Source organism: Physeter macrocephalus, chromosome 4 (assembly GCF_002837175.3).
Source record: "Physeter macrocephalus isolate SW-GA chromosome 4, ASM283717v5, whole genome shotgun sequence".
In the NCBI taxonomy this organism is placed as follows: domain Eukaryota; kingdom Metazoa; phylum Chordata; class Mammalia; order Artiodactyla; family Physeteridae; genus Physeter; species Physeter macrocephalus.
Window position 1 is genome coordinate 77,169,687 of NC_041217.1, and position 13,385 is coordinate 77,183,071.

At 38.3% G+C, this 13,385-nt stretch overlaps 1 protein-coding gene across 2 annotated transcripts in view; it reads left to right on the plus strand.

The window, feature by feature from the left end:
- PRKAB2 (protein kinase AMP-activated non-catalytic subunit beta 2) overlaps window positions 1-13,385 on the plus strand; it is a 16,984-nt gene extending 3,599 nt beyond the window's left edge. The window contains exons 3-9 of one of the 2 annotated variants that reach the window (XR_003679516.2): window positions 773-939; window positions 1,735-1,828; window positions 2,063-2,183; window positions 5,826-5,959; window positions 6,629-6,697; window positions 8,801-10,462; window positions 12,954-13,385. Coding sequence is in view for 1 of the 2 variants with exons in the window: in XM_007119459.3 (XP_007119521.1) it covers window positions 773-939; window positions 1,735-1,828; window positions 2,063-2,183; window positions 5,826-5,959; window positions 6,629-6,697; window positions 8,801-8,878 (663 nt within the window). In the remaining variant the exon portion in view is untranslated. Of the gene's footprint in view, window positions 1-772; window positions 940-1,734; window positions 1,829-2,062; window positions 2,184-5,825; window positions 5,960-6,628; window positions 6,698-8,800 lie in introns of both variants that reach the window. The other variant, XM_007119459.3, reaches the window with a different exon arrangement.

Here is a 13,385-nt window from a genome sequence, read left to right on the forward strand (position 1 = left end):
GGCACGTACCCATCCCCTGCATCGGCAGGCGGACTCTCAACCACTGCGCCACCAGGGAAGCCCTGGAACCACTTTTTTAAAGGAAACTGTGTTTTTGATCTGACGCTTCTTGAAGCTCCAGAATTTTCATCCCTACTCCTGAAATAACTAGTATAAACCTGGCATAGGTGAGCAAGTAAGATTTCATAACCATTTCTCAAAATTTATGAAACCAATGATCTGATTTTTATATTTTTAATGTTCTTTTGTAACCTTAACTAAAGTGGAGATTATGAATTACTTATGAATTTTAGCATCTCTAATTTCTATTACAACTGATAAATTGAGAGCTGCTCATATTTGCATGTGAAAAATACATGGTTAACTTAATTATTTTTTGTAGAACCATACTTTATTTTCATATTTTTTCTCTTAAGAGACACTCAGAAGCATATCGTAATTGTCTGCCTATGAGTTAATCTGGTAAGAGGAAGTAAGGTTTTTTGTTTGTTTGTTTCTTAAGGGAAATCCTAAGGCTCTGAAAGAATGAGTGATATATGCAGACTCAGAAGTTAGGCTGTGATTTGGGTAGCCTTTGAGCATAAGCCATTTGACCATTTTGGTCCTAGATGAGTTCTTTTTCTATAGTTTGTTCAAAATCTGATTTAGTTGCTAATTTCAAGGCTTATTAATCCTTAGCAGAAACGTAGCACCCCTCTCTGCCCTAGGGAGGAGAGTGACCTTTTCAGAATTCCTGGGTCACAATTTAGGGATGACCTAATCCTTCTTACAGCTCCCTGGGGACAAAGAGTTTGTATCATGGCAGCAGGATTTGGAGGACTCCGTAAAGCCCACACAGCAGGCCCGGCCCACTGTTATCCGCTGGTCTGAAGGAGGCAAGGAGGTCTTCATCTCTGGGTCCTTCAACAATTGGAGCACCAAGATTCCACTGATTAAGAGGTGAAGACAAGTGTCTTGGTTGAGTCTACAGGGTCCAGGAGTAGAGACTTGATTTCCTTTCTCAGGAGAGAGACCTGGCTGGACTATTCCTCTCCACCTGCTAGGGACTCTCTCTAGAACATTTTCTATGACCAATAACTGTATCTGTGACATTTTTTTCTAACCTCATAGTGAGTCAGAGATGTTTTACCACTTCGAATTTCATTTTCTTTAGGACTGTGTTAATACAAGTCCTTTCTATGCTTTTGGGAAGTCTTCCATAACTGCCTGAGTCCAGTTGCTCTGACTTCTGCACTAAGACAAAACACACTGTAAAGTTCTAGGTAGTAATGTTGTTTCTTGCTTGCAGAGCAACAGTGAATTATGTAACTGGTTATGGCCCTTTGTATATAGGTAATTTTCTAGAATCTTCTCACCAAAATATGGAAAGGGTACCTTGAGGCACTTCTTATCCTGAACCTACTTGCTATCTTATTTACATTCATGAGGGATCCGTTTTGCTGAAGCAAAATAGTTGTACCAAGGTGGAACATTCAGGAGGATTAACATCTTTATTGTTCTTTTCCAGATATTAGTTAAGAACTAAAGTTATTGGGAGGGGCTAGCAAACACATGCTCAAGGTGATATAAAAAAGGAGAATGGGTTTATAAATTATTTTTTACTACAGGGGTTGCAATCACTTAAGAATGCGGGAGATCATTGGTATGATATTGTGATTGCCTTGTGGTTTTTACATTTATATTCTGTCTTCTAATAGAAATTTGGCCTATTTAACTTTCTGTTTTCTTCTATAGCCATAATGACTTTGTTGCCATCCTGGACCTCCCTGAGGGAGAGCACCAGTACAAGTTCTTTGTGGATGGACAATGGGTTCATGATCCATCAGAGGTAAGGCCTTGATCTCTGAGGGTAACCACTGACTTAACAGTCTCCTTTAAACTATCATTCCCCTTGGTGTCAAACATCATTGCAATCAGGATTGATAGGCTCCTATACTGTTGGATTTCTTTCTTGATAAAAGATGGTGGTGCCAAGTATGATCCCTTTTAAAAAAGAGAGTTGAATAGAAGAGATGTATTTGAAATGGGGTTTCATGAATTTTTTTTCCATTCATTGTTTCAGCCTGTGGTTACCAGTCAGCTTGGCACAATTAACAATTTGATCCATGTCAAGAAATCTGATTTTGAGGTGTTTGATGCTCTAAAGCTAGATTCAATGGAAAGCTCAGAGACATCTTGTCGAGGTAATTTTGTAGTATTTGCTCTTTCTTGATCTGTTTTTCTGATAATGCGTGTTTCTTCCCAAGAGTGGTTTTTGTTTGTTTTTTCATTTTCTCCTTAGGAATCTTATGAATTATATGTATATGTTTCTCCTATAAACATTAGGTCCCCGTCTTCAAGAAAAAAATCTGTCTAGTGTATTTGATTTCAAACTTTTTAACCAGTAGGTTTACAGTGTAACCCAATACACACTCACACACACACACACACACACACACACACACAAAACAGTAACACAAGTCTTACAGTATGATGTTTGCCTTTATTACATGTAAAGCATTCTATTTTCTATTTTATCCTTCTTTTTATAAACCACTAATGGGCTATGGTCTATAGTTTAAAAAGTTATTTCTAGTAATATTTCAAGTTTTTCATTGACCTTTGAGAGTATCAACTAGCAGGGGCTAGCTGTGTCTCACATGCCTTGTTTAGCTGCCTCAGCTTAATCCTGCCAGTTTGATAGCTCAGTTGGCAGTTCTATACTTTTATGGGGCCCTACATATATGGCAGTTTTTTGGGGGGAAAGGGTTATAAAAACCTCACATTTCCTTTTTTTTTTTAATTCTTTAAAAAACTTATTTATTTATTTTGGCTGTGCCGTGTTCTAGTTGCGGCACACAGACTCTTTGTTGTGGCATGCGGGATCTTTTAGTTACAGCAGGTGAACTTCTTAGTTGCGGCATGCATGCAGGATCTAGTTCCCAACCAGGGATCAAACCCGGGCCCCCTGCAGTGGGAGCATGGAGTCTTACCCATTGGAGCACCAGGGAAGTTCCAAAACCTCACATTGCTTTTGTGTATATGTTAACTGAAGTTTTGTAAGTTTTGGGTTAAAAAAAAAAATCCCTTCATAGAGGAAAAGACCTGTATCCTTTTGTTTCTCCCAATGCTTTTTCCAAGGCCTTCATCTCTCCTTACATTAGCTATAATACCAGAAAACTGATTTGCTATCCATACTCACAGTTACCAATTTTGTTGTTTTACAATAAAGGCTATGACTGTCTAAAGAACTGTGTTTCCAGTAAGCACACTTCTCCCTTGTGAGTTTAAAGCCTGCCTCTGCTACTAACTAGCTTTGCATCATGGACAACTCCTTCAACCTGTTTGGTTCTTGGTTCCTTATCAGTCAAATCAGAGGCTTAGACTCTCAGAGATTCACAGCTGAGGAGACACAATACCTGAAGTGAGACATATTAGAATCTCAGGACACAAGAGTGGCTTATGCAGTTTCTAAAAGAATAATCAATAGTATAATAATTGTTTAGGAAAATTACAAAGATATTGTTTTCACTATATAAGCTCAGAAAGTAAGGCTGGACATTGTTCTTAACTGGTGGCACAGAGACTTAAAAGAGTTTAAAAATACTGAATTAAATGATGAGGCCACTAGTTACTCTTAAATTTTTGCATTATATGATTCTAGCAAAGCAACCAATGAATAATAGACATATAATCATAATTATAGAGAAAGAGGACTAGCATACTTTTGATATTTCTCTCTTCCCACTTTCACCCAATTTCCTGATCCACTGAGGTAGTGTTTAGAATACATTTTATTAGGAATCTTCAGATAATGGGTTTTAATCTGCACTCAGTGACCATCTTTGCCATGTATGTGACTTTGGGTAAATGACTTAACCATTTTTTTTTCCGATGGAAAGGGGAAAAAAATAAAAAAACTGTTCTATGTACTTGCAAAGAGTGTTTTTGTGGATCCATGACAAAATAACTGAGAGTACTTTGAAAAGTTTCAAGTTCTATACATTTTTAAGATATTGTTTAATATAACAGTATTTTTGCTACTCTTTTCTTTTGTCCCACATATATTTAATTGAAATCTGAGTTCTTATGCTGAACTGGTTATTAAAATCCTTTTTACTAGAAACTGTAAAAAACATTAAAAATTTCTAAGCAAAAAATTATAGTTCTCTTCATTTTGTGTATTTCTATTCTTGTCTGCACATATTTTTTCCATTTTTTTAAGATATAATTTCACATGCCATAAAATTCACTCTGTTAAGGTGTGCAATCCAGTAAGTTTTAGTATATTCACAGAGTTGTGCAACCATCATCGCTATATAATTCCAGAGTTTTGTTTTTTTTGGCTGCGCTGGGTCTTCACTGCTGCACGCGGGCTTTCTCTTGTTGCGGCGAGTGGGGGCTACTCTTCGTTGCAGTGTGTGGGCTTCTCAGTGCAGTGGCTTCTCTAGTTGCAGAGCATGGGCTCTAGGCACACGGGCTCAGTAGTTGTGGCTTGTGGGCTCTAGAGCGCAGGCTCAGTAGTTGTGGCGCACATGGGCTTAGTTGCTCCGCAGCATGTGGCATCTTCCCGGACCAGGGATCAAACCCATGTCCCCTGCATTGGCAGGCAGATTCTTAACCACTGGACCACCAGGGAAGTCCAAATTCCAGAGTATTTTAATCACCCCCAAAAGAAACCCCATCCCCATTAGCAGTCACTTCCCATTGCCTCCTTCCCTCCACCTCTGGCAACCACAAATCTACTTTGTGTCTCTATGGATTTGCCTATTTTGGACATTTCATATAAATGGGATCATACACTATGTGGTCTTTTGTGTCTAGCTTCTTTCATTTAGCATAATGTTTTCAGGGTTCATCCATATTGTAATATATATAATTACTTCATTCCTTTTTATGGCTGAATAAAATTCCATTGTATGGATATACTATTTTATTTATCCATTCATTAGCTGACAGACATTTGGATTGTTTCCACTTTTTGTCTGTTACAAATAATGGTGTTATGAACATTGGTGTTCAAGTTTTTGTGTGGACATATGTTTTCATTTCTCTTGGGTATGTACCCAGGAGTATAATTGCTGGGTCATATGGTAACTTTGTGCTTAACTTTTGGAGGAACTGCCAAACTGTTCTCCAAAGTGGTGCACCATTTTACATTCCAACCAGCAATGGGAATAATACAAAGGTTCCAATTTCTCCACATCATCGCCAATAATTATTGTCTGTCTTTTTTTATTCTAGCCATCTTAATGAGTGTGAAGTGGTATCTTATTGTGGTTTTGATTTGCATTCCCCTAATGACTACTACATTGTTATTAATTTTTCCTTTTTGTTGCAGTCATCGTAGTATCAGTAGTCTTAGAGTTTATAACCTTGTTGCTTGACTGGAAAAAAGAACAAATCTAATATTTTCATATTGTTTGATAGTTTATAAGGCATTATCACATCTGTTGTCTCATTTGATTCCTATAAAAGCACTGTGAATTAGGGCAGAGATTGTTATTTTCATTTTATGAATGAGGAAACTGACTATAGTAAAGGGATTTGTCCCAAGTCATACAATTGATAAACGGAGTAGCTCTTCCCTGAACCTACATCTTTTACCCCTCATCTCCTCCCCTATCCTTCACGCCATGTTACCATGTTGAGGAACTTCATGGTTTATGTTCAGGATGACGCAGACTTTTTCTTTGTTTGCCTTACAGTTGTAGACCCAACAAGTCACAAGTTTATGATTCTTGACTTCTACCATATTTAATATTAGCTGCCATGTACTGACAGTTTTTTCATGCATCTTTAATAGCTCTCCAACTTTCCCTTATATTTGAATAAATATCTTCCAGACCTTTCCAGCTCACCCCCAGGGCCTTATGGTCAAGAAATGTATGTGTTTCGATCAGAGGAGAGATTCAAATCCCCACCCATCCTGCCTCCTCACCTTCTCCAAGTTATTCTTAACAAGGACACTAATATATCTGTGAGTATCCTAAGAGTATTGCTGGGGCATCTGGGGGTTACTAGGACCATTTGAGCTACAGCGTAGTAATCCTAGAGGTTGGGATTATTACAAAGGTATGTTGAGTATAAATCATACACGTATCAGTAGCTTTACAAGTTCCTTTTTCCAGGGCTGAGTTGCGACTTTTCCAAATACTGTTACCAAAATTCATAGTTGTCTTCTGGTCCTAATATATCAGGCTCAGAGCTATGTATTGCTAGAACCAGTTTCTAAGACTTCTATTCCAACATAAGATAAGGCATATTTATCATTTGGGGATATCCAAAAGAAGTATATTTTGCATATAATTTACATTTCTAGTCAATTCACTTGATTCCCACTAAGATTATTTTTGCCTCTTACACAAATCTATATGTGTTGTGGGCAAGTTCTATTAAAGAGGATGAATAGATAGGCTAAGGGTTTCTGCCCTGGACTCAGAATTTTCCTGATTTTCTGTAATGAGAATGTATTATTTATATATACTAGGATGAGTGCATTATTTAAAAGAAATAATACATTCTAGTTTTGAGTTTCTCAACAGTCCCAAAGATCTCTGAGGAAGAATAAACTGTTTGGTTTAGGATTGTGCATTTAACCCCATTTAGTGGGGGTTTTTTTTGTTTGTTTTTTTTTTACCCCTCTTAGTGTGATCCAGCCTTGCTCCCCGAGCCCAATCATGTTATGCTGAACCATCTCTATGCATTGTCCATTAAGGTAAGTGGTGGGCCTGGTTCTTCACATAGTTCCCCAAAATGGGAGGGGAAGAGTTGAACACGTGTTCCCTAGTGGCTACTTGCTCTGCTACTTCACTGAAGCTGAAGCTGGCAGTAATGATCAAATTATAGGAGAAGAAGTTTCTTTTTTTAACTAGTGGGTGAGTTTGTTTGCTTTAAATTTTAGTCTCGATATCTGAGTTCTGGCTAGCTGAATTGTGCTGTGATTGAATGGACTTTTTTGCTTCCTGATTTCTTTTTGGGTGGCTATAACCTTTGTACCACCTACTTAATTAAGTTTGAGTTCATAGTACTAGGATTTCATTTACAGAAAAAGCAAGTTTACCTTCCAGTTCAAAGAATGCTTGAATGTGATATTAAGGCTTCCACTTTTTTAAAGGTGGACATGAGCTGCTTTCAGGTGCCTGAGTCATATATACCCAAGTGCTTGCATCTTTCCTATACACTACTTAAAGGAGAAATGTGACCAGACTTGCCCTGTTCCCCCCCATCCCTGTTCCAACTCTTAGAATGCTTCTTGGTTTCTCTGCTTCTTTAGATTCTGGATTGAAAATATCTGTTCAGTCTTGTCATGTCTTTGTGGTCTGGCTATTGGAATAATATTTTATATAGTTCTGTAGTTACCAAACTAAGCTGAACATCATCAGAATCACTTGGGGGAAGTTTGTGAAAATATAGATTCAAAGGCTCCATCCCCAGGGATTCTGAATAAGTGCATCTAGGATGGGCCTCAGTAATTTTTTTAAGCTGCTTATATTTCTTAGATGTGTAGCCAGATTAGGGAAATCACTGATACAGCTGTCTTTAACAGATTACGTGGTACTTATTAAATATATATTATTGAATTTAATTTTTATAATAACCTTGTGGGATAAGTATTATTTTTTAACCCTGTTTTATAGATAAAGAAACTAAGGCTCATAGAAGGTCATATTGCCAATAAGTACCAGAGAGAGGACTGAGGTCCAGTCCTCCCATCCTCATTCCATGTCCTTTCCTAGAGACCATTGTGCTGGTTCTTCCAAGTAGATCTTTCTCTCACCCACTTCTCATTTCCACCAAACTCTTTCTGGAGTTGAATTTTTTACCTGCCTTGCTTCTGTCATTTTTAGGCTGTGATCTGCATACTGTGGTCACAGAATGTCAATCTGAGAAGTATTCATTGTAGATGATACAATATAGAGGAAAATAGGAAGAGGCACTGGCTTCTTAATTGGATTTGCTTGGGTTCTTTGTGATCTAACTGAATTTTGCCTCCTGTATCTGCTCTTTGGCTATCAGGTGATGTCCACAGGTCTGCCATCTCTTTCTATGGTACACCCAGGGTCTGTAACACTGCTTGGGAAATGGTACCTCTTACTCTTCATACTGGTTCTGACCCAGGTCAAAGTCTTGATTGTTGTGGTTCAGCTTGGCCTTGACCTATCCCTGGTTCTCTCAGATTGTTTAAGCTGTTTGGAATTGATCCATTGGGTTGAGTGTCTTTCCAAGGAGGATTTTAGGATCCACTTTGTTCAAGGATAGATGATTCCTGAGTCCCCTCTTGATCAGAGATGACTTTTTTTAAAGTTCATCCCTGGTATTAAATGGGGCTTGGAAATGGTTTTTCAAAAGGATCACTGCCCTTTTTTCTCATTGCTTTTAAGACTTCCTTCTAGAGATAGATATCAGGATATTTCTTTTTTTCCATCATAGTTTTAAGCCCAATATTTGAATGTGAGGTGGGGAAGGAAGTGAGGTAGGAGTCTAATATTTTTTCAGCACCTACTTTCTCTGTCAGATATTTTCATGTAATCATCAGAGCCATATTAATGGTAGGTGTTATCCTTTGTAATGATGAGAAAAAAGACTTAGAGACATTAAGTAGATTACTCAAGGTCACAAATAGAGTAACAGTAGGAGTCAGGATCAAAACTTAAATTGATTTGAATCCAGAACCAACCTTTTTTTATAATATCAAACTAACTCTGTTAAAAGTGAGCAGTTGTGAAGGATTAATGGCTGGGAACAGCTGCCTATGTCCTGAACTAGTGAATTAACTATATATGTTTATTTCCCTTATATATGTTTATTTCCCTTGCAGGACAGTGTGATGGTCCTTAGCGCAACCCATCGCTACAAGAAGAAGTATGTCACTACTTTGCTGTACAAGCCCATCTGAAGGAATTCCTTCCTGCCTCCCAGGATTCAGGAGAAGCATCTCCCTTGCCTTTCTGGACTAGACCAGTCTTACCTGGGACTGGAAGGCTGATTTGCTTTGAGGCTAATATGTGTGTTTCAGAGCCTCTGAGTAGGATGCTCTGCTTTTGCATTTGATTGCAAATGAGAGCTTTAGGAGTTCATGGAATTTATTTTAAGAAAAAATCATATATATATATACACACACACACACACTCACACACACACACACATGAGAGGAAAGTTAGTGGAAGCCTCCTAGCTAGATGTATTCTCTCTGCCTGTGGGAACTCACCAAGACCTGTTGGGGAGAGCTGCAGGAAGAACCATTACAGGAAGCTTTTTTCCTAAAGTGAATGAAGAGCAAACTCTCAGGATCCTTTTTGGGTGGAGATTCTATCACTGCTACCTTGGCTCTCCAAGGGATGGACTTGTGCCAGACTGCTACCCTACTTACAGCTGCCTCCTTGCAGGAGCAGCTTTTCTTGCATGGGTTCTCTGTATTCCCAGAGTATGTACACAATCTGTGTTTTTTATATGATACCAGGTACCCCACAAGAACCCTTTTCCCTCTCATTTCACATTCTTGCTTTGTTAACCTCCTTCAGATGCTATATCTGACCCTTGCCTAACACAAAACTCAGTGGGTAAGTGACCCCTTTCAAAGGCTGTGTGAGACCTGACCCACCTTACAGACTAGGGCTGCCAGAAAGTCTCCTTTTTAAGCTCAGCACAGGCCCATGACACTTTGTTACCACTTATTTTAACTTCTACTGAAGAAAATATGGCTCAGCATTATATGAAAGGCAGAATACAGGTCTACTTTTTTGTTTTGGTTTGGTGCCACAGTTTAGGCTGTATTGGCACATTTCCATCCTTTTTCCCACCTGGTTTGGCCCTGCTTCCATATTTTCTTTCACAGAGCAGATAGCTTTGAAGGTGGGAGTGAAACCAGGGAAAACTTTCATGTCTTTCGTCCTTGGAAGATTTTTATGTGCCTACATTTTTCTTTTATCAAAAAATGCCTTTTCATTGGTCTTAAGAGACTGCATTTGGAGAACATCAGGCTTATGATAAATTGCTCCCAATATTTTCTTCTCTAGTCTGGCCCCCTACAGTCTTACATTAATGAGGCTGACTCTGTGTACATCATTACAGTAAACATTGCTCTAGATACAGACCCATTCAGGCCCATTTAATGTACCTAAAAGGGTCCCTCAACTTAAAGATTCATTAGGCCAAGAGGCAAGAAATTACCCTTGGTGTTCCCAGCCATGAAAAGCATGGCTTTCATGCACTAAATGCTAACAGAGTTATCTTGTTCGTCTGTATCTTCCAGAAAATGTTTGTTGATGAAGTGGGGTCAGTGATTTCCATTTGTGGAGTAAAAAGTATCTATTCAATCCACTCTTGAGATTCAGAGATAAGATATTTTTCCCCAAGTTTCTGTGGCTCTTCCATTACAGATAAATGCAAGCCATTCAATACTGAAGGAGGCTAAACTTGTTGCTGGAGAGGCTCCTTGACTGCTAAGATGAGCCCAGCCCCACTGAAAGGACACCCACAGGTAAATTAGCTACCTCCTGTCTTTCCCATGTAAAGCTGATGATGCAGTTGTCTTTGGGTATGTAGAACTCTTAGATCCTGTGTGTGAGGCAATAGGGTATGGGATTGTTGTCTTGCTGGGAATGCAAATTGCTAAGTGCTTTGGTGGTTAATTGCTGAGAGTAAATACTGCTTTAGCCTCTCAAGGCCACCATCTGCCTCAAAAGGCTTTTGTGGAGAACGTTTTATGGTTCCAATCACTTTTAGAATGGTGTACCATTTAAAAAATCCAGGCCAAATTCTGTTACTACCAACTCTCAGGAACTACATTGTCTTCAGTTATACTAGAATTTTGTTTTTTCCGTTACCCATTAAATAAGTGGGCCATTTGGGAGGATTTAAAATCTTGGTTGTAACCTAGAGGATTTTGTTGTACTCATATGTCTTGTCAGCAGTATTGACATGTAATTGTCTCTGTGTTCCTGTATTGAAATCTCTATTCTGCACAGATAGATCATTAGAGTGTGGCAGGAAAAGAGATTCCTTCAATTTCTCTCAGGCCAGAGGCTTCTGTGAAGTGGGTCTGTCTCCAGTGACAGTAGGTTTTGGTGCTGGTGACCTTCAGATCTTTCTAATCTGGAAATGTGTAGAAAGTGTCAGTTTTCCAAATTCTGAGGTAATCTTTCAGCCAGATGTGAAACTGGAGCCTACCAGCTGGTATGGAAAGGGATCAGTAAGAGGAATTGGATGATGACTCATTCAGCCCTGTCCCTTCTCTGTACTGCTGATTAACATACCATGGCCTTGAGAATTCCTATCATACTCTCAGTCTGTCCCCTAGAAACTGTTCTAGAAGGTTGAGAGGGAGGGAGGAAGGTACCCAAGAGTACAGCTCACTCATTCTTTTATATTGGTTAAAGGGATAGTTTATTTTCTGCAGAAGAATTTGACAGATTTTGAAAATGAATAAAGGAAAATAATTTTTTTAGGGTTTTTTTTTTATTTGTTTTGCCTATAAGAATGTCACAGTCAAAGAGTAAGAATGTAATTCTTAGGGAGGGCTGACTCTTGAACTGTACCATGGTTTAGGAGTTATGGGAAAAAGAAAGAGTAACTGAGCTGAGGAGTGGTACTAGGAAAGTTAAGGCTTAAGTAACTCAGAACTAAAAATATCCTTTTTTAAATTAAATCAAACATATACTGGTGTCTTTGGATCTCATTGTACAGAATTTACGGTATAGAAAATCTTTTTCTTGTTTCTATTTTCTACACTTTCTCCTATGTTGTGCTTTAACTTCATGTGTCAGACCGACTTTACCAGGGTCTAAAGTCAAACATTACCTAAAACAAATATTAGTCATCTTGCTGGTAAGGAGAACTTCTGTGTCATGGTTATTAGCTTGTTTTAAGCTTAGAGTTGAATGGGATTTAATCACTGTAGGCAAAACCCCTGAAGGTCATACCTGGCCTCAACAGCGTTGGCTTTTTTTTAAAACAGGGCTAATATATGGTAAAGAAGCTCTGTAAAAGAAGAATCCAAGAGAGGTTTCTGACAGGATCCTACAAATCCAGGCCCACTCACTTCACCCCAATTATTTCTAGTCTCGTAGACCTAATGGATCTTGAGATAAAATCTTTGAAAAGTGTTGGTACTCCACATATGCTGCTAAAATGAAGTTAAATTCAGAAAGAAGTGTTACCTCTAGACTGGGCTTATATTAATCTGGGTATAAATGAAGGAGACATATTAATGATAGAATCCCCTGCTTTTAACTGGGGAAGTAGAGCTTTTAAATTTTTGACCTCAACTAAAAATGATATGCAATAGTCTATGTTTGTGTATGTTTGAAATACATTCTATTCTCAGAGATTTCTAAATCCTCACGTTCTAGTGATTTGGGGCCTAGGCTTAAGAGCAGATACACAGTTGGTTCCTGCATTATTGTGACTCATCCTTAAAGCCAAGTTGTTGCTGTCTTCTAGGAACTGCTGACTCTAGTTACCCATGGGATGGAGGACCTGGGAGGGATAGGAGTTAGGGTCTTTTAAAACTCTGGATCTAGGTATTTGTCTCTCCTTAAGCACCAGTCACAACTGGAGGTTGAAGGGCTGTGATTTCTGCAATGAACTCAAACTTTTGGAGTAAAATGGCCAAATCTTTAAAAATTATAAGAAAAAAGAAAGAAAAGGTAAAAACTCCAAGAGTCTGTTACTTACAAAATCCAATTCTTCACAGTGGAATCCCTCTAGGATTCAAATTTGGGCTTTGTCTTGATTTGCTTTACTCAGTTGTGCTTTGAATGAATAAGTTTTGTTAAAAATTAAATTTTGTTTTAGTTCCAACATTAGTTGGAGTCGAATTTTGTGTAGCACAGTGCTTTTGCAGTAAGATTGATATGAAAAACTAAATGCTATGTGGATTTTATAGTCAGGTTAAAATGGTCGACGAGGTACCTACTATAAGTACTACATATGTGTTCATCATCTTATTTCTTTTCTATTCCCATCTACAGAACACCTACCCAGGTTGTGGTTTTAGAACAGCCAAAGCTCACTAATGTTGATTAGTCCTAATCTCCACACTGGGCCCCATATGTGAAACTTGTTTAAATTTTGGTAAATTGGAGAATGTTGGTTGTTACTACACTGAAGCATTTTGAGTGAGTACAGCTCTGTTATAAAGGGGGAATAAGACTATAAAGGGAATTAAACATGTGAGTCCTCCTTTAAATGGTGCTTTTTGTAACCTTTAGTGCTGCGATACAGAGCTGCTTTTCAGTATTTCACAAAGGAGTGGCATACAAGAATGAATTTTAAAGCTTTTCTCCAAATGTAATTTTTCACCGAACTCTGACATGTCTGAAAATTATGTGATATAACACATACAGAAATGTGAGGAGTTTTTTTCCGTAAAACTGTTGAATAAAAGTATTATACAGCAATAA